Raw genomic sequence first — 21,202 nt, 5'->3', positions numbered from 1 at the left:
GTAGAGGGAAAATAACTTTCTTGRAAATATGTTGATTTTAAGTGACCTACAGCAGATTAACTGAATACTAGTTGGACATGAATGAGCAGTACTTTCACCATGAAGTGGTAATTTTAATACAGCAAGACTTCATGCAGCAGAACCGAATTCACAAATTCCTAATGCCAYTTTTAGTCCTCCTTCACATGACAAGTGCAGAATAGCTCAAGTCATGATGTCAGAAGTCAGATCCATATAAACAAGTCAAGCATTTGTCGTTCAAGTGCTGGTGTCTCTGCTCAGAAGTTCAATTTCTAGGAAGTGCAGTCTATACTTGAAGTACAAATACACGAACGTAAGGCACCTAATACACTTAATTGAATGCCCATATTATTTAAAGTCAGAGGGCAGTCTACTCTCACACAATATCTCTCTCTGGCTGAAAGAGTTTCCCAGGCCCAGAGCAACTACTTACAGGTTGCAACCACAGAGGAGAAAAAAAAAGTCTCCCATGTCAAATGCATTACAAAGTCCAGAAGCACTTAAAGCTTTACAACAGTCATAACATGGTGCCACAGATAAAATCACAAGAAGAAACTCAGCAGTGAGACTGGGTCCTTGAGGCAGCTGTTTCTCTGAGTAAATCTGACGAGAAAAGGCAAACGTCCAGGTGTTTATTGTGTGAATCATTGTCCAACGAGTCAGTTTTTCCAGAAACAACTCTTCTCATATCATTAGTCACATCCTTTTCACCCTTCCCATTTATCAGCTTTGTCATTTCTCCCTCGCTCCTTTTTAATTTTTTCTTTCTGTCTTTTTACCTTTACTCCTGGTTTCAGTTGAGCTGATATCTCTCCATGTACCCCTTCCACTTCTCAGACTAGTTGGACCTGCCTGACATGAGCTTCTTTCCCTTTCTGTTTGTTTAGAAAATATTTCTTTTATGGATCTATTGGAGTATGATAATTTCACAATATAATTAATGTGTGTCAAAATGAGCTAGTACCACTGGAGGAAAAAGAAGTATAGAAAAGTTATGCTTAAAAGAAACTCAAATTTTGATTGACAAAGTTCCTTCACTTCTTATGAGGCAGAATCACCTGTACCTGCAACCTCCCTGATTGTAAAAAATGCAGATAATGACCATTCTTAGTTTCCATGGCTGATCCACTGTGGTACTTTCAGACATCTGCTCTTTCACATGGATTCCCTCTGTACACTGCTCAGTCAATCYACCTTTGCTGACCTGTGCCCCCATGTTCTCCCAGGTGAGAATTTACAATGCTGCTGAGGRAAGGTTCCTGCCAAAAGTATCTCCCAAACAATGTACTAATGCACTTATGATCTATTTTCATGTTATTTTTATTGCATTGGTATTGCACTGACATAATTATTATTTTGTCTGTATTTGCATATTCTATATATTCAACTTAGTGAAGTAACGTGATTGCCTGAGCTTTTATATGAGACTGAGAACACCAACGAGTTCTGATTTAGCAAAGATTAGCTCAGATTCAGTTTAATCTTACTAACCTTTCTAGTACCATTTTTTCATCGGGACATGTGCYCTTCATTCACTCCATTTATGGAGACACCTGGTCATTCCTGCTAATGTTTTTCTTTGCTTTGTTTCCTATGAAATTCTTCTTTTCAATAATATTATTTTATRGAAATCTGATTTTTTCAGGTCCACTGTAACTTCTTTACTTTTCCTTCTTTTCCTTTACAAGGACTGTGTATATTYTCATGATGTTATAATAACCAGATACTTACATCATTGCTATCTCTTGTACCCTGCACTTCAAAATAAGTACATACATGCCCAACATTTCACTTTTTTTCCTGATATTTCTGTTTTTCTGACAATTTCTTCAGAAACATTTTACCCTTCTATGCAAACAGTTCTTTTTCAAATTATTCAGCTCAATCTCTGTAGTTCTCATAATCTTGAGAGCATATTAAGCGTTAAAGGACCCCATATTCCTCCCATTAAAGGTGTTYTTCAAACCTTCCTTTGACATCTCTCACTTTCTTTTGGTAGCTTTSCCTTTTCTTCTGTTTACACACCAGTTCACATTGAGGTAATTTGTCTTTATACAATGGTGTGAACATTGTGTTGGGGAAAAGGTACCTAGACAAAAAAGCACAAACCAAGAAAAGCAGATGAACACAATTTTGTGAGAAATCATCCAAAACAGGAGGCATCATGGTAAAGGGCATAAGGGGGAGAGGTAAACCATGCAGGCCTGTGTTGGGATAGGACCAAAGCATGGCACTGAGTGTGTAGCAAGTTATGTGCAAAAAAWAGAAGGCAGAGGTATCCAGTAGCTCACAGTACTAATGCTTGATGGCCAGAGTGAGTGAAACTACAGCATTTGTGCAGCCCTGTTCTCCTGCTTTCTGATGGATCTGTGTGTCTTGGGTGATGAAAACCTTACCTGAATTATCCCTGTCCCCAGAACATGCTCCTCAGTTTTGACCTGCTAACCTTAATGCTCAGTTGGATCAGTTATCCTGTCTGAAGTAGCAGAAAACAGATGACCAGGGGMTCAGGAGAGCTCCCAAAAAGATTCCCCCACAGTGTCTTAGAAGCAGAGACACATCCTGCTTGCTTCTTTCCTTGGAGCAGTCATCATGAATTGCCCATGGGCTGGAAGACACGGGCCATGTTCTTTCTCAGGGAAGGTCACAAACCATGTTCACCCCACTGAAGGGCACAGTGCTTCCCTGTTGTTGCTGCCCTGTATGTCTGTTTTTGGCTATCCTCAGAGTACCCCATGTGCATTATAGTGATGTAATTCTCCGAGTCAGTGTTGTGTCTCAGCCCAGCCACCACCCCCAGAAGCTCTTTACCCCCATGGCACCTCATTCTTGGCTCCCAATGACAGTGATGCCACCTTGCAGCTCACCAGAGCCTGGACAGATGTGTCCTAGACTGCTTTCATTTGTAGGTAGGTGTGGCTACGCTCCAAGCAGGAGGGAGCTGAATCAGAGCACTGATGCTCAGCACGTGGCTCATTCCCAGAGGATCTGGAAGGTTTTGGTCAGCCCCATCCCCACAGGAGTGGCCTCACACATGTGGCACTCTCAGCCTCTGTCCCCAGGCACGGCAGTGTGACCTCTCCTGCCGCTCACACGCAGACCACGCTTGCCTTCCTCACCGCTGACACACGGGGCCTGCTGACAAATTCCCCARTTTGCTGCCACCAGGTCCTGGCCCCTGTGGGTGCTGAGCTAATGCTGTTGAACTCCACAGCYATTAAACTTGCACAGGTCAAGATGATAGATTTTAGTTTTCCTTTTTCTTCTTGCAAGCAATGACATAATGGAACCAAGTGGCTCTTCTGGAATAAACAATGCATATTCTAGAGATTACTTGTGTTTACTCTACATGCAAGACCTCCAAAGAAGATAAAAACTTGAGCTCCATACTGTAGCTTGGAGATATTCCCTTTCTGTTACGATGCTGGTGTCCTCTAACTAATTCTCATGATGTCTTAGGGTGGTATATGCATTAAAAGTTATAAACTGCATGTTCCAAAATTACATTTTTTCCTCATAAATGCAGAAGAAACAAATTGTTTTACTTCTTTCTTTCATAACTCAATACCTATAAAGACATGCCCCAAATTTTCACAGTTCAAACTATATACCACTCTGTAAAATCTAAAAAGAAAATGCAAGAGTTTTCTCATCTATAGTCTTTTTACAAAGCATGATGGTATTGTGACATAATATAAGCATCAAGCTGGATGGCTGACACTTTTTTATTCACACAGGTATGTAAAAGCAAATGGTCTTAAGTCTCTTGGATATATGTGCCCACCTGTAGGACACTGAAACAGGAAGGATGAAACAAACTGGTCTGTAGGGCTCTGTTTTACACTGTGATCACAGATTCTCCTGCCTGAACCATTACATGTAGCAGTCACTGCATGAAAATCAGAAGCAAGCTCAGGAATAGAGAGCCCAGATGCCAAGATTCTTCCCTCAAACTGAAGCAGGACTTAGATGCTGTTCATCCTTTCTCTTCTCCAAAATCACAGCCAGGCAATCCCCTCAGATCTTGGGGAGGATCTGGCTCCCAGGCATGGGAACAAACATTCTCCTGCAAACATCCAAGCCCCAGAGTGGGGCAGTGCCCACAGTCAGCCCTGTGCTCAGCCTCCCCTTGAAGGGAAGTCCCCAGTATGGCAGCTCACTGGGTTTGTCCTCCTGAGGTTTTTTGCTGGTCCTACTAACCATGTCAGGAATAAAGGCTTAGAGCTTTGGGAATGGAGTTTGCTCTGTGGTTGAAAAAAAAAAAAAAAAAAAAAAAAACCCAGCAGTGTTCTAGCTTTTTATTACATCTTGTTCTCAATTTCTTAATTAAAAACTAGTATTAGAATATGCATTTTTTGAATATGATATATGAAATATGTTTATGGTGACTGACTTACAAAGTAAAGGCAAACTGAAACTCAGTGGTCCACACAGACAAATYTGCAGTGCCTGGGCAGTCCCATGTCCCTCAGCTTGGAGCCTGGAAAACTGGTCTTTGAATGAAAACATTTCAAAACCCAGCACAAATTATTGGAAAYTGATGCTCTTTTGATCCCTCCCTCGCACCCTCCCAGCTGGGAATACAGAAGGAGTTTCTGCTGSTCAGGCTTATCTGACTCTGCCATGACTGTGTAAAACCCTCATGATGTAATATCAGTCCAACACCCTCATCTCAAGTCTGATGATCCTCTAAAGGGCAGGATTTATTGTTGCCATGCTAGTACAAACCTCAGAAAAGCAGAGTTTGATCAGTGAAGACAAAACCAGTCAAGCTTTATAGTTTATAACCAAACAGCTTTCTGTCCAGGGACGGGTTAAAAAAAGATGCTTTTTCCCTGAGCAGGGATAAGTCGATCCTGGCTCATTTTCCACTTGGTTTCAGCTCTTCTCTTCCCCATGTAGACAGTGTTCATACTGACACTGCTTTACATCACAGGGTGGAACTTTCCGAGCTTGATAAGATACCAAGTATTCTCTTGAGCACAGCACTTCTCATAAATATGTGTACTAGCAGCTGTAATAGCAAGAGAGCAGCAAACTTCAGCTCATGGGGAATTCTTATCAATAGCTGAGTTCCTAGAGYATGTTTCCCTAAATGATATCTGCGTTTCCAACACTGAATTAGCTTCTTTGAGGCCTTTGACAAGGGCAGGAATAGACAGCAAGGGACTGAATATTGTCATTGATTTTAACGTGCAGTGTAGGTACTTTATGTCTAAATATCAAACTCAGGATTCATTTTAGTACACAKTCTTTTCAGAGGAGCTTGCACATGGCCCTAAATGTGATTCCCGCTGGAAAAATTACCACAAAKCAGCTCTGCTACCTCTCATCTCAGTAGGACCCTGAGATCTGGTTGCAGCTGTGCATTCCACTGAATGTATTACAAACTTCTAAAGGAGTGACAAAATTGAGTCRAACCCTCTAGGGTTCTGGCAATTGCACTTCAGAGTCAAATTGCATGGCTCACCTGATAAACCTGAATCAATGTTGAGACTGACCTTTAGCTATTGGAAGAAATTATACATTCATTAGAGGCCAAGGCAAGCATAAATAATCTCACTTATTTCAATTACCTACTTTGGTAATGAAGACATAGTCACATGGACGAGCCATTAGAGGATGGGGCCTATGGTTTGCAAGAGAAAAGGGTGCACATTTTGTGCTGCAACCACCTACAATGAACACTATTTAATGTTCTGATTCCTGTGCTTAGAATAGAAAATGTCAAAAATACCGCATTATTTTAACTTCTGCCAGCAATGGATGACCAGCTTTTGTTGGCACACCATACACGAGCTATGACCTCAAGGGACTATTTCTGTGACTAAATAACTGCAATATTGAGCTATCAGTGGATGTACTTCGTGTTCACTTTGTACTTCCAGAGATTGCAGTGCAACCATTTCAGCTCTTTCTCTGTCTCCCATGTGACTTACACGGAAATGCCTCCCTGAACATGCACCTCTGCTTGACATTTAGGGAAACTCCATGACTTAATGCCCTCCCTCACCTCCCACCYTACAGCCTCAAGTGTGCATCTGTCTCATTACCCTTCACATTACAAGCACAGTGAGCAGAGTAAATTGATAATTTCAGAGATATCTCTGCCTTTTGCATCTCAAGGTCCGTGCAGCCAGAGAATGAACCAATGCCTTTAGCAGCACCCGTGAGAAAAGGTGCTGTGGTTCTGGCTGCTGGTACCAATATCTGCCCTAGACCCCAGTGAGCCAAGYCCAGAAAAGCTGAAACAAAATGCTGTGCATTTGGGGGTTAGTTTTGGGTCAAAGACAGCAGGATAGACTTCCTCTTCAGGAGCCCAAATGCAAGGTCAAAGGTTGCTCTAAGAAACAGAAACACAAAGCCACTTCCTTTTACCCTCAACTCCAGCAGGGTCTTGTGGTTGGCTAGGCTCGGTTCAGAGCAGTGCCTCGTGTCTGCTCTCAGGTTTGCATTTCCTTCCCGTAAATACAACCCTGGCCATATCACCAGGCAGGCACAGCAGGGCAGGGCTGAGCAAACAGGCGCCCAGCAACCCYGGTGCCGTGGGCTGGATTCCCCTCCCAGTCCAAAGGGAGACCTGCACACTGTGTAGCACATCTGTGACACAAAAAAAAAACCAGCCTGATGAAGAACACTTGKTCTGAGCTTCTTGGTCTTTATGGGTCTTCTCTTAAGTGCTGAGTGGACACAGCAGTTCACTGGATATTGAATAAATTGCTTCARTACTGGTTAATAATACATTTACATTCAGGTAATGCATTATAAGAGTTCAAGGTATTTTGTAGACTTGGACTAATACAATTCTGCAAGATCTCTGAGAAAAACTATCTCCTTTCCACAAAAGTGGTGGTGCTATCAATTCCAGGAATTTAAACACAATTATTTAAGGCCCCAATCTACCATGGTGGACTCAAAAAGGTTTCAAAATTCTGGTTATTTTTAAAAGCAGCCTTCAGAGACRCAGCAGATTTTGACAATGGTGTAGCATTTCAGGTAAAAATAGAAGAAGCTGAACTTGTGTGTGTATAGTTTTACTACAATGGGATTTTTACAGTTAATTCCTATAAACTACTAATTACTCTCAGAATTGGTAACTCCATGTTACTGCARGATTTTACTGAATTTGACTTGGTGAGAATGACAGAAGCAAATTTGCTTTCTTCATTTTGTTTCTGTTCTTTATTTTTGGCTGTTTATGGAGTCCTGTTTTGAACACGCCACATTTGCAGACTTCCTGCTACTCTTTGAGAGTGAATTCAGTTTTAATGGGTTTAGGTTTGTTTTTCTTTGCTTTTTGCTACTGTCTAAGTTATATGTGCATATTTTTATGTAGATGTGTTCTAGGTAGCCTGCAGAAATAAAGGCAATCTGTTGAGCAAGCACAAGTATTTGACATAGTAGAAATGCTGCGAAGGACACAGGTTAAGGGAATGTTTATAAGTGTTAAATAATCCTGTTTAAATAGCATATCTTTATTGTCGACTATAAATAATAAAGATTTTATTAATATAACATATAAATTCATATGTTCTTAATTTATTTTTATATATTTGCTCTTTATCTCTTATATGCGTAATACAAACACTTTGTATCTGTATCACAATTCCATGKACCTGTTGCACTGCTCTAAATTTTCATTATTTTTACCCAATCTGAAAAAAAAAACCCTAAAATTTTATCTGCGATCTCCTAGAAATGGTTTTTGATGCCACTGGGGATCTCTGTAGGTGACTTTTKCTTTTCCTGTTGAGGAATATATTCGATGCAGGTAGATCAGACCCTGGGACCTGGTGACCAGCCAGGTGACTGCATACTCTGAGAGACTCAGAGAAAGCAGGATTCAAGGGCAAGGAAGAGCCCAAAGCAGCACCMACAGAGGCTGTCAGGGTATAAAAGCCCAGGGTTTGCTTTGTTCAGGGTCCCTCTGACCCTGAGCAGCTCTGTTATTCTGTTGTAGTGTCWCTGTTGAACTATTTAAAGGAATCTGACCCCTGAGATGCTGCTACAGGAGGGCTGGAATCAAGTAGCTAAGGAAACTTGGTCTGACTGTACAAGGGTGGGATGTGCAGGRAGTCAGAGGGTGTTGTGGGTTAAGATTTTTCCCCTTTTGTTCCCTTTCTTTGGGAATTTTTTCTTTCCCATTTGTTGCTGGGCTACACTAATTGCCAGGTCATCCTCTTGATGGCTGGGTGATTAACAAAGACAATGATACCTATACCACACCCTAACGGTCTTGCCAAGCGCTCGGAGAGAGAGTTTTTGTGTGGTGGGGGGGGCTGATTTCACTTGCTTGACTGCTTCGCTGAGAGAAGGAAGTCTGCCCGCTGGCTGCTCTGGAGAGAGCTGGCCTGCCCTTTTTTTTTTCTGCGGAGACCAGCATCTCAGCTCATTGAGTTCCTGCTTGCTGCACGGTGGTTTTCTCTCCTGTGCCTCGCTGGGAACCTCTGCGATCCCAGCTTCAGGGGTGAGCTCTGCTCTATCCCGTCTCGCAGCCGCGGGATTTCTGCTCGTCTCTTTGCTGTCCTGGGTTTCTTGCTGTCCAGACGAGCACTGAGATCGGCGTTTCCGCTGTGAGTTTTACAGAGAAACTTTTTCTCCATCCACCTCTGCCATTTTGTGTCAATCATTGGCGTCACGGGAGATCTGAGCCAGCCGGGACCCGCGCCACAGCGCCCCCTGCAGCCGCCAGGGAATCGCTGCACCCGCCCTGCCCGGCCGGGAGCCAACAGCGCCCCTGCCGCCTGGGACTGTAACTGCACCAAAGGGGAGACTGTGTCTCTGTAAGGCTGTCACTGGGTTTGGGACTGGGCTGGTTGTTGCTATTGTTATTGTTACTTGTTTCACCTTGTTACACATATTAGTAAAAACTGCTATTCCCTTTTACCCATATTCTTGCCTGAAAGCCCATGATTTTGTTCAAAGCTATAATAATTCGGAGGGAAGGGGGGGTCATATCCACCACTCCAAGGGGAGTCCCTGCCTTCATTGGCAAACTCCTGTCTTTCAAACCAAGACAGAGGGGCACCCAGCGGGTCCCTGCAGTTGGTGCAAAAGTTGCAAAGCAGCAAAGATTGCAATGGAGAGCGCAGCATCAGAGCTGCTGACGCAGCCCAGAGGACAGGACCTCAGCAGGCAGAGCAGGGACACAGCATTTTGTGCTCTGCTTGGGAGGCTTCTGCTATGCAAAAATCTATGCAATAAACACTGCTGTAGCTTCTGATCTAAATTAGTTTAATTTTCTTCAGCTAGACTGTCATTTACCATAGATTTCAGCATACTTGTAAACATTTGACTATGGCATTTTATTTCTGTAAATGAGGTTAATATTTCTGAAATGCTTTAAATACATATTGCATATGGTATGATATTTCTRTCAATGTGGTTAATATTTCTGGAACTATTTCAAATACAGATTGCATGCAGACAACAAAATTACTTCTGAAGACAAGTGCAATTTTTAATTTCATGTTTCAAGGTCAAAATCTCAACCCTATATAACCTTATGTACATACATTCACTTGCCACCATGCTAAATTGTTTTTTTTGGTTTTTTTTTAATTAGAAAGGAAAGAGTTTGTTGATTTACTTGCATTGCAGTAAACTTGGGCAAAGACTTTGCCCAAGATAGACAGAGTCACTGCAGCACTTGCACAGCGGCACACCCTGCACATTGTCTGAGGCTACAGTTCTGCACAAGGATTTCCTCTGATGCTTGCTACATCACTCTAGAGTGTTGTAACCAAGATCCAACTCCCACAGGTGGACCAGGAACAAGGATTTTCCCTCTGGAAACCAGAGTTGTCACTGATAGCTTGTACTTCAGCAGTGCTACAGCAAGTGCCATCCACCATTGATGCAGAGGTTCTGCATGGTCCCTGTGGCAATCATAGCAAATTGTGCTTTCCAGAGCAAAGTACTTAAATCCTTTTGTGGATCTGAAGCACTCTGGTCATTTATCTCTCCTATTTTAATGGAAATTCTCCATCACTGGTGAAATACTGAAGGTAGAAACCATAAAAGTGGTGGCCTTCAGATGTGGAGCTGGACCATAAATAAGGTTTGTCTGGACCTCACCCAGGCTAAGGTCTGTAAGTCCTCAGCCTTCTCATAGCACAGCCTATCCTTCTCATCAATCCTCCTRTCCCTGCAGAGCAAATGCACCTTGCTCCACATGCAGCTGGCAGGGCTGGAGATCACCTACTTCTTCCTGAGRAACATGCTTCCCAAAACACAGCAGGCAGCATTGTCCTGCCCTGGCATTCAAAATGACATCTGTCAACCACAAATGGTAGAAAAAACAGCAGTACTGTTCTCAACATGAAGAGGGCATGAAGAGATGCATGTTTGTTAAGCAGACAGTCTGTAATTGGATCTGAAGTCACAGAAGTGATTGCAACTAAAATTAAGACGTCATCCTTAATACTGAAGTTTCTGTAAGCTCAGAGGGATCTCTTTCCAAGTAAATTCTCTTCATGGAATTACCTTTCCAGGGAAAATGTGAGCTAACTAGTGGATCTACATGCTACCACATGGATTGTAGCTCTGTTTAATGGCTTTTGGTAATCTGGACCRCAAGTTATTAAAGAAGTTGCCCTCACAAACTAAATAGAAAATTATACTTGCACAGAATTTCTTTTCTTCATCCAACATACCTCCAGTTCTGAGCAGTTTAGAGAAGAGTCTGTGCTTATTCCCAATACCTTGTTTCTGTGTGTGCCAAAGTGCAGAGCATTTCGAGGCCCCACCCATGGGAGATAAGAGCACACCTTAAAGGAAGTGGCAGATGGACCAGGTGAAACCATGATGTATTTCCTTCTCACGTGGGGGAATGACATCACTTCTTACTCACAAGAGAAACAACAGATCTTTTTTGGCAGCCAGTCCTTTCTTGATTCAATAAAAAGGACACTGTCTGGTCCTCAGAATGTCACTGGTGTGAGTAACKTCAGCCAGACTACATACTTGAGCAAAGATCTGCACCCATGCTTGCTGCGGGCATCTTGCCTCTCCTCATTGAGTGATGCAATCCCAAACACTGCCAGAGGTGACAGAGCTGCCCTTTACCAATCTCTTTTCAGGTTTCCATATAAGACACTTATCTACAAGAAGATCTTGATCTGATAATTCTAATAAAGAAAAGTTTTGTTGCTCACGGCGTATCGCAGTTGTATCCTATGACCAAACATATGTATTTAAATCCCTAATTAGGACAAAAGCTGGGCATTATAWATTGGTCATTTTCAAAATATTACATAAAAGAGATACCCAATGCATTTAAATGGAGCATAGTCAAYATTAAAATTGTTTCTGATGATGAAGGATCTCATGAAACCCAGTGAGTAGAGAGATGGCAGGAGAGCAGTCACAGTTCACTGTGGTCTGAACATGATATGTAATGGCAGTCAAACATGTCAACAAAAATGGGATTTCATCAAAAAGTGGACTGAAAGCAGGAAAGAAAATTTTGTTTTATCACTTTCTAGCACAGGAAAGAGAATTATGTTCCATCACTCTTTAAAACTTAGCATCTAGAGTAGAATGAACTGCTGCCTCTCTCTCTCACAGAGCATTAAAGAAGAAACAATGAAATGCAACAAACACAGCTAATCACTTGAAGCAGCTGCCTTAAGGGAAATACTAACAGGTTTTGGGGTTTCAGTGTGGAGAGGAGAAGGCTAGGGGCGAAATGGCAGATAATTTCAGTTTCACAAAGCTGATGGGGAAAGTGAGTGAAGAACTGCTGCTCACAAGGTCCCGTAGGTAACATTCTAAACAGCACCTCCTTTGCTGCTTCGCCTTCTTTTCTCAGAGACAGCACAGATCTGGAAGCACCACAAGTCCAAAGTGGCTGGGCATTTTTTCTCTCTGGGTCCTTGGATTCTTTCTGATAATTATCCAGGGGCAGTGGATAAAGTCTATAAACCAAGGAATATCAATTTGCTTTGCCAAGCTGCASTGGCAACCTCTGTTCTCAGGGCTTCATCAGCTGGGCACACCACCCCAGCCACAGCAGAGRTGCCAGTGGAGCTGCTTCTGTCAAAGTCCGTGTGCCACACATCCTGGCGGGGCTGGGCACCTTCCCAATGCTCCTGCTGGCAAAAAGCCTGCCATGGGTGCTGAGGGAACATCCCAGTCCCAGTGGCTGCTGAACAGAGGAATGCWAGGCAGAGCAAATGCAGCCATTCACGACACAAGATTGCATCAAGAGGAGAAGGAAAACCTTAATGCACAGGAGACTGAAAGGCTAGTCCCTGCATGCAGTCAGCACAGATGAAGGGGCTGAAATCAGGCATCCTTCAGTGGATCCATGTGGCAGTCTGAATTTTCTCATTGAAATTTCCCACCTCCCTTTTCYTCTTGGCCCAAAGAGCAGTCAAAGGCTGGCTCTGCACAGCCTGCATCTGACAGGAGGCTTTTGAGTGCACACATGCAGAGTAGCAGAAACAGCTGCTATTTAGAAAGTAAATGCATTTTAAAATGACTCATGAATAAATTTCAAGACTTGGATGAAGTGTGTTACATTTATTATTTTCTCAGCAATTATTAACCATGTTCCAGGTGGTTCTGTACAATGAGCCACATGGGGCCTGTGTGCTCTCTTGTGAGTGTGTTGTCTCAATTGTTGGACAGGAGGGAACCTGTTGCAGCAATATTGCTAAAATCACAAGCAATTTTCACACTGAATTTCAGTGGCTCTAGGAAAAAAAAATCCAACTTTACCTTGATGATCTCACATTTGTGATTACAGAGTTGTATCCTGTGGCAGGTGGTCACTGAGGGAGGAGCTGGGCTTGCTGCAACATCTGTGGGAGGTTTCTGGAGTGACAGCACCAGGGGAGGCTGTCAGGTTGCACACTGACATCATGGGTTCTCTGGTCGTGACAAATGGTGGGATTCACCATTTTTCCTGCAGCCATCCCTACCCTACATCGCATACCTACACCTGGCCCATGGCCCCTCCTGGACGCAGCAGCAGAGACGAAGCTTTTCCACAGTTTTCTGGGGCATAGTGAAGGGAATATATGCCAGTCCAGGAAAGGGAGCCAGAGGAGGACCAGCCCCACAGCTCACACCAGCATTTATCTCCTGTGTTTGTGAGTAAGACACAGGAAGGATTTACACAATGCATTCAGCTCTACAGTCTTCAGAGGTGTTGCAAGAAATGAGTTGCAGGGTTCATTTTTGGAGTTTCAATGGTTTATTAGTCCAGGGATCTCAGTACATTGTCTCTTCCCTGGGTGCCACAGCTTTCTCTAAAAAGCCTTCCCAGGGAGAAAGAAGAGCTGTAGCAGATTGTAAAGACACAGAACTCAACTGCTTCTTTGCTTTGCAGCAGCCCCTGTAGATCCCACTATTATCACCAGCACTGCTGCAGTCAGGAGCCCTCTCTCCCATTTGTGTCTGAACCCCAAACAGCATAAGACAGAGAACTCAGGTCTTTAATGCTTTCCAAGGGGTTGATGTTGAAAGGCTTGCATATGTGAGGGTTAAATCCACAGTACATCTACTGATTTTATTGAAAATAACTTTCTTTTACTTGACTAAATTTTATCAATAATTCTCCAGAATTCAAAGTCTTCTAGCACCCTGCAAATCCACACAGTGCCATAAAAACCAATAAGTGTGTTTCTTTCCTAAAGCATAAATAAGCTTTTCTTCATGCAGGTCATCCGTCACAATTAAATTAATTAAAGCTGGCCAAGCTCTGTAATTCCACTTACAGATCTGATMTTCTTGAAGAGGTCTTTTTATAACAGCTATTACACTATAACCGGCATTTTGTGTGTTCTTAGACTTCTTTTTTTCTGTATTTATTTTATTTTATTTTGTTTGGACGCTGTGAGTTTTGCCGGTTTGGCCTTGGTGCGCTCACTGCTGTGACTCAAGTATTCCACAGCCACTGCCAGATCTCTGGGTCCGGGAGTGTAATTATCACATCAGGATCTGTCATTGGAGCCTGACTTAATAAATAGCAGAACAGTGATTAGAATCGCTGATTGATCCGTCCCACAGTTTTGGACACTTGTATCTCAGATGAACAGAGGGGCTGTGGATATTAAAGTTCTGAAATGTCAGCATTCCAGATTAAATTAGCATTAATCAATCTTTCCAGGTACACTAGCTTTTATTTATAGTAAGAGTTGCTGTATTTGGTAATCTGGTGATGATCAACAAAAACTATGACTCAGATTAATCTCATGAGCTGCAGGGAAAGCCCCAGCCCCTCCTCCATGCCCAAACACCAACTGGAGCCATGCAGATCAGAGCAAATTGGGGCTCCTTCACGTGCAACTCAGGGTGCCCTTCRGAAGTGCGTCTCAGGCTCTGCAGTCCCAGGTGGACATTCAATCCACAGGATCAGTTCCAAAACACAAAAAGCCCTGAAATGTGCAAAATGTGGATGCTCAGCACCAGCTCTCTCAGTCTTCATCCACAGGTCAGAAGTAACACACCCCAATGGTGTCTGAGCTGCAGCTCCWCGGAGGGGATGCTGCTGCTTGTGGTTCTTCACCCCACAGCTTCCCCCATGTTCTGCCTGAAAACTTAGGGCAAGCCAGGAGCCTGCAGGGTGAACCTAAAGGGYCAGTGAGAGGTTGACTGGGACAGGCAAGGTGGAGGCATCTCTTTAAATGGTTTTGGTCCAGAGGCAGTGCTGTGCTGTTCARAGACCAGCAGCAGCCTGAGAAGACAGAATTACAGTGAGGGCTGGTTGCTGTGAACAGCAAAAATCAGGTGACATGCCCTGTCTGCTGCACAGCTCTTTGTGGCAGCKTCTGACAGCTTGGGGGAATGGACCTACATCATTGAGTTTTTCTTGAAAAAATCATATGTTTTAGAAAGAGATTTTGTTATCCTGGAAGAAGATGAGTGAGGGCATGAAAACTTACTAGGCAACTCCCATCTATGTATCCAGTGATGCCATGAGGATGGATGGCTTTTGTTCCTAAGAGCTGTATGATCAACATTTTACATTTCTTCAAAACCTTCTCAGTTTAGATTTGTAGCTTGACAGATAGAGAATAGACTAAGGAATGTGCTGGCTGCATACAGCCATACTTTCAGTTCATAAACATAATCTTTAAAAGTCCTTTAACTTGTGTAATTTTGTTTTCATTTTTGAATAGGGGAAAGGTTCTGAGGGTTTAAAACTTCTGAAAACTGAATTCTCTGGATTGCTCTGGGTTGACCTTAGGTTGTGTGCTGACAGTTCAAAAGCATTCATCCCAAATCCAGTAACATGGAGATTGTCTGTGCTCGTTTCAAGAGGTTTTCTTTTTCTGTTACAGTCAACACTTTGTTCTAGATCAGAAATTCCTTTCCAGGGAGATCTAAATATTGTACAAGCATTGAGTCATTCTGCAGTGTGATGTTTTACCYTTAGAGATCTGCCAGAAGTCATCCCCTCAGCAGAGAAAACGTGGGCAAAGACTCAGCATGCTCCCTCCTTTCGAGAGCATTTGATGCATGAAAACGGTGCAGCCCAAAATGGGAATCCAAGTTTCACCTTATGGGTGTTGCATCTTTTTGCCTTCATCATCTGGGAAGATGAGCTTGCAGGCTGGAGATGTGGCTTTTCTGAGTCAGATGTGGGCAAAAAAGTAATGACTGTACCTCTGACCAGCATAGTCAAGAGGGGATCAGCACAGTTATACCCAAGAGTATGTGAGGATTAAGGCACACCTGTTTTCTGTACCTGAATGTATAATTTCYCTTCTCTTCCTCCCCAAAATTGAGATAACAGTACTCATCTACATTTTTAAAGTGTTTCCAGGCCAAAGGCCAAACACCTTTGCTAGGAGGGATTTCTCTTATAGCTCTGTCACCACAACCCGATTTTTTTTCCCAGGAGAATGGTGCACTCCTATCTTTGAGGCTCCTGGTGATTCCTGCCTTGTGATCCCAGGTTCCTCCATTCACTGCATTTCTCAAGCAGCAGTCTTGCCCAGCATGCACAATCTTTTCTCTACTTGAAAACGTTCTTAGGGATTTTTTACTGAGGCTCAAACACAGTCATATATTTTATTTATTTTATTACAAGGCATGTAAGTAAAAACTTGCATATCTGAAAAAAAGATATTAGATAGAAAACAGTAATAAAATTAACATTATTATCTTAAGAAAATCCGTAATAAATACATTTCCCCTCGACATTAAAATGCTTGTTATTTTGCACAACAATAAATACAGCACAGCTCTGGCATAGAGAAAGGCCAAGGATGGATACAAGAAGTCCATGTGGTGTCATAAAAAAGCTCAGGTGATTTTTAAAGGTTTGGCATCCTGCACTTGATGCACTTTGATACAACTTGCACTTTAATCTTAATTTTACTATGATTTTTAAACAGTCCCATAATATGAAAATATGAGAGGAAAATTTTACTATAGGATTTTTCCTTTAAATATTTTCAAAGCAAGAGATGTGTAAACTCACTGAAACTAATCATCGAAATAAAGAAAAAATACCAAACAGGTGTCTTGGTGGTTATTCTACAAAAATGCAATTTTTTCAGCTGTGGGTGCTCAAGCCTGACCAGCCAACTGGCAAAGGACCAATCTCCAGTCAGTTCCTCAATTCTTTACATGGTTTAAAAAAAATAATAAAAAGGAGAAAGAGTAAAGACAGTAGTATTCACTTCGCAAGTCATGGTGTTTGAGGTTCTTACACTATTATTCAGGGGAGAGAGGACAAAGAACAGGTGTATTCCAGAACAGTTCCCAGCATAATTTTGGGTCATTCTGGTCTACGCTTTTAAGACTACTAACAAAAAACAAGGAAGAGAGATATTTCCATGCACTGTGCTGTTCTTATGCCAGCACATATCACGATCACAGCTGTGAACCTAAGTCACTGATAGCCCAATCTAATATAGATTGATTGATTGTCCCAYGACAAAGTTAGATAACGTCCACAAAATGCCACAAGCTCTGGCAGAGTCCAGCGTTCTTAAAGTACTGACAGGTCATGGCAAGACTTGGACTTCAGTTTGAAGGCCATGTTCTTGTTGTTCTTGGCAACTATTTTGCCCCAAAACCTCCTGGCTTTCTTGGGGATGCTCTCTCTCCGTTTCTGTAGCGCCAGCCGCTTCTCGTTCTTTTCCTTGCTGTCCCTGCGGAGCCGGACCTGCCGTACAATGCCTTCGAAGAGCTCTTTGACGTTGTGCTGCACAGCTGCTGAGGTCTCAATGAACTTGCAGTCAAACACCACGGCGCAGGCTCTGCCCTCTGCAAAATCACAAGGTGCACATGTTATGTGGGGTCACAAGCCCCAGGGAGGGGGGAAAGCAGAGATGAGCTGCCAAYGTGCGGGGGAGTCAGAGCCTCCGGGGATTCCCTCAAGCCTAATATAGGCACAGATAAGTCTTTAATCACCTGATGCTGCCTACTAGCCCATGATCCATCTGCTCTGTGTCACAGCTGCTTCCCAGAGGAGGCGGGGGTGGTAAATCCCCTCCCAGGAATGCCCAGCCCGGCCTGCTGGCTGCGAATGACGGACTTGAGCTGAGGTACTGAAGGCTGGGAGGCCAGCAATGCCTCAGTACCACCCAGCCATCTTTGATGGAGACTCCCTCAAGGTGCACTGAAGGGCGATGATGGCACCTTCCAGGCATACAGCACAGCAGGCAGGGCACTGTCATCCTTTATGGGCCATGGGTGTAAGCCAGAACCTCAGAACTGTATGTACAAAACCCTTGATAAACTGTGTCTCTGGCTTTAGGGGGTACATMTGAAATCAGAGCTCTTACCCTCAATTACACGAGCCTAAGATAAACCTGACAGTTGTCTTTCACACACAAGCCAGTTTATTGTCTTCTGGCTTGCTGTGAATTCATTGCCAGGGCCACTAAGTGACACGAGTTCATCTGCCATCCTTCAGAAGAGCTTTCAAGCTGGGCAGAGAGAAATGAGAAGGCAACATTGAGCTCCCTATGAGCCACTCAGTTCAAGCTCTTCACTTGGGACACCTCTGACAGGACCAAATGGAACAGTGCACATCCACAAGGAAAGGAAAAGAAGTCTAGCTTGACTGGGAAGGAGAAGAGCAGAAGGGCTGCAGAGAGAAGAAAATTCTGAGCAGAAGAATCCATGCTTCTGATGGGCCAAGATGAGAACATCTGGCCCACTGCTGAGTACTGCAGTGTCACCTCAGCCTTAGGGAAGACTCTCCAAGAAGAGATTTGACTGACTGCAGATGTTGAGAGCCAGCAGAGRGTGTTCCCAAAAGTCTCTCCACTCCTATTTATGGGCTTAGCAGTTATTCATTTGTGTGCAGCCGAAGGAAGGCTGGTTTAGCATCCCAAAACAAGGCAGTAAGGAAACATCTTCTGAAAGGCAGCATAGGTCCTGCCCAGACTAGCAAAACAAAGATTGAGAGGGAATTTTAATTCATCAGGGGGAACAGAGAACTAGTTATAAAGAAGAGATTTTTTGGCATCAGAATAAAGGGGGGTAAACTCATTATGAGCAAACATCTATTGGGAATCCAAAGAGTTTTGAGCTACCAGAGAAATCACATATTGCAGCAGTGTTACACTAGGAGCTGGAAAGGAAGAAATCCTTTTTATAATGGCACTGAATAAATATAGAAAAGGGATTATTTGATATTACAGTAWTACCAAGGAAGGCTTAAGGACCTGGCAGACCCTTCCCAGTTCTCTGCCCTCKGTTCCAGTCCTCTTTTGTTTTATTRCTCTTTTATTGCCCAGTCCTGATCACAATGTACTCCCTCAGCCAGAGCACTGCAGTTTGTCCAAAAGCTACCAGATGACTTTTCATGYTTATCTCAGGTTTATGCTCATAATTTCCTTACCTGCCACTGAAACTTCGCGGCACCTGACAAGGTCACTTTTGTTGCCAACCAAAATAATGGGGATATCTTCTTTCTGTCGTGCCCTGCGGAGCTGTATTCTGAGTTCAGAGGCCTTCTCAAAGCTTGCTCGGTCTGTAATGGAGTAGACGATCAAGTAGGCGTCTCCCACTTGCATGCAGTGGTCTCGGATCCATTCTCCCTCACGCTGTCAAAATGAAATAGTCAGACCATAATGGTCRTTATGCCCAGAGCAGGTTTTAGAAAGTAAAACTTTTTTTTACTTAGAAAGTAAAACATTAGAGATTCCAAATACATTCCTGGTGTAAACTGTAATGGGYATGGTTTGAATCACAGCTCTACTACAAGTAATTCCAATGTGGTGATTGTATGAATACTTCACCACAAAGGAGGGCAAAACTTGCCCCAGATAATTTATTGTGCTGGCTTTGGGATGGAATGAATATGGTCTGGAAAGAAAGATTGATTGTTTTGTTTTATTTTTAAAAAATGAAGACTTGTACTTCTCAGGCTCACACTGCAGAGCCATTAGGCATGCTTGCCTTGATGTGGGGTAGGGTTAATCGTATATCTTCCATGATTTTGCTGTCTGGAAAACACCTACTTTCTTTCCCAAAGGAAACCTACTTTTGATATTAGCAGTCATTCATATGGACCTTCCTTTCAGCATTTGACCAGAAAAAATTAAAGTACCTTGTTATCCCACATGTCGAGCAGTATAACGGTCGCACTTTCCCCATCCACCATCAGGGTTCTTTCATATGTGTCTTCTGGAAAAAAAAAGCAGAAAGCTTGGTAGTATATTACTTTGTGACAYTGTGTACCCTACAAAAAAGTCATTGAATGTGGGTGGATTTGGTCACAGTTAGAGTTATTGAGACAAATTTTAGTCCGGCTCATATCCAGTTCTTTCCTCCTTTCCATCAGCACTGAACCTGCACTCTGTTCATTAGTGGTTGCCTTACGTTCCAAGATAGATAAAGGAGGCTGAAAGATCAAGAAACAAAATGTTCATTATTTTGGCTGATACTCTCTTTATCTTATGTGGGAGAGAGAAAATAGAACCAGTGGAAGAAATAACCAAAGGCTGAACATTTGCCCCATGGGAGCAGCAGAGTCCAGCGAGGCTGAGTAATGGAAAATATTTGCTTTCGCTTTAGCATGGACAATTTACGGGTGAACAGTCACTGCTGCTGAAAGCAATACAGAACAGCCTACCAAGTGAGGGGGACAGGGTGCTGTGAGACCACAGCTGTTGAGTTTGAGTGACACTGAGACTTCTGTTGCACACTAGTTTCTCTCCCATTACACGGTTTCTCGCACCACCTTTGATGGAAAATAGCAAAAAAAAAAAAAAAAACAAACCCCAAACAAAAAACCCAGAAGGTCATTTATTTTGTACTGCGGCCATAAAAATTCATCCATAGATAAAAATGCCATATGGCAAAATTCTGCCAAGATCTAAGGGGGCTGTTGCCACTGAATTTTTATTGACCCTGGCTATGAAATCTCAGTCTAACTTCTGCTTCAAATACCAATCTTTCTTCTCTTCCCCAAAGCTGGGGACATTTGGATGAGTGATGAGGGGTCTGGACCCATTTCTAATCTCACACTAGTGGTCAGTCAAAAAAAACCAAACCCCAGTCTTAGGTTACTGTAGCATTTAAAGGATCTGTCCAACCACACTGGTAAATAGGGCTGTGTCTAACCTGCACCTTTTAAGACTTCTCCTGGGCATTGAAGTGAACCTTCCCCTAGATTGTAAACAGAGCCTTTCTTCAAAGCTAGGAATTTACAGCCATGCAAAAGAACGAGCTAAAAATATTACACATTTAAAATAAACTCAAATGGAGCCCATGCTTAAAATGTCAAGATTGAAAAGACAGAGCTAATCGCTAGGAGTGGCTTTCCTTGAGGTCCCAAGAGTATGACACTTGTGTTCATGAGCTAGCTTCATCTTGCAGTCAGTAGCAAAGMCTCTCTATCAAACCAGCTGTACTCCTCTGTGAGCTGACTACCCTGAAAYTATCCTCTCATGTAATAAAATTTCCAGTGTGCAAGATAAAATTCCAGTTTGTAGMGTTAAAGTGAATAGCTTCTTCATGTGACAGAGCATCTGTGTGAAAACAAGCTCCATGCACACTAGAGGAYAAGATCCAGAAGACTCCTTCTCCTTCGGTGCTGTGTTACATATAGGGAAGCTACAAATACATAATCACACTCCTTGAAAATACTATGCCTAAGGAGTGGTATTCAGCACTGATTTGCACCTTGGTCAGCCCTAAGGAACTTCTGTAGAATATAAAACCAAAAGTGAGCACCTAAGTAATTTCATGCTTTTTTCAAAGCTGA

The 21,202-nt window shown here is 42.9% G+C and overlaps 1 protein-coding gene across 1 annotated transcript in view; it reads right to left on the bottom strand.

Moving 5' to 3' along the window:
- Nucleotides 1-16,618: 16,618 nt before the first annotated feature.
- Nucleotides 16,619-21,202, bottom strand: part of GEM (GTP binding protein overexpressed in skeletal muscle) — a 6,498-nt gene continuing 1,914 nt past the window's right edge. Inside the window, exons 2-4 of the mRNA XM_057370344.1 lie at nucleotides 19,544-19,620; nucleotides 18,833-19,037; nucleotides 16,619-17,247 (exon numbers count right to left, since the gene is read on the bottom strand). Coding sequence (XP_057226327.1) covers nucleotides 16,970-17,247; nucleotides 18,833-19,037; nucleotides 19,544-19,620 — 560 coding nt within the window. The 3' untranslated portion in view covers nucleotides 16,619-16,969. The remainder of the gene's footprint in view (nucleotides 17,248-18,832; nucleotides 19,038-19,543; nucleotides 19,621-21,202) is intronic.

The sequence above is a fragment of the Malurus melanocephalus genome, unplaced genomic scaffold (assembly GCF_030028575.1).
Source record: "Malurus melanocephalus ecotype Western Australia unplaced genomic scaffold, MMel_1.1 scaffold_123, whole genome shotgun sequence".
Lineage (NCBI taxonomy): Eukaryota > Metazoa > Chordata > Aves > Passeriformes > Maluridae > Malurus > Malurus melanocephalus.
This window is presented reverse-complemented; position numbering and strand designations above follow the sequence as displayed.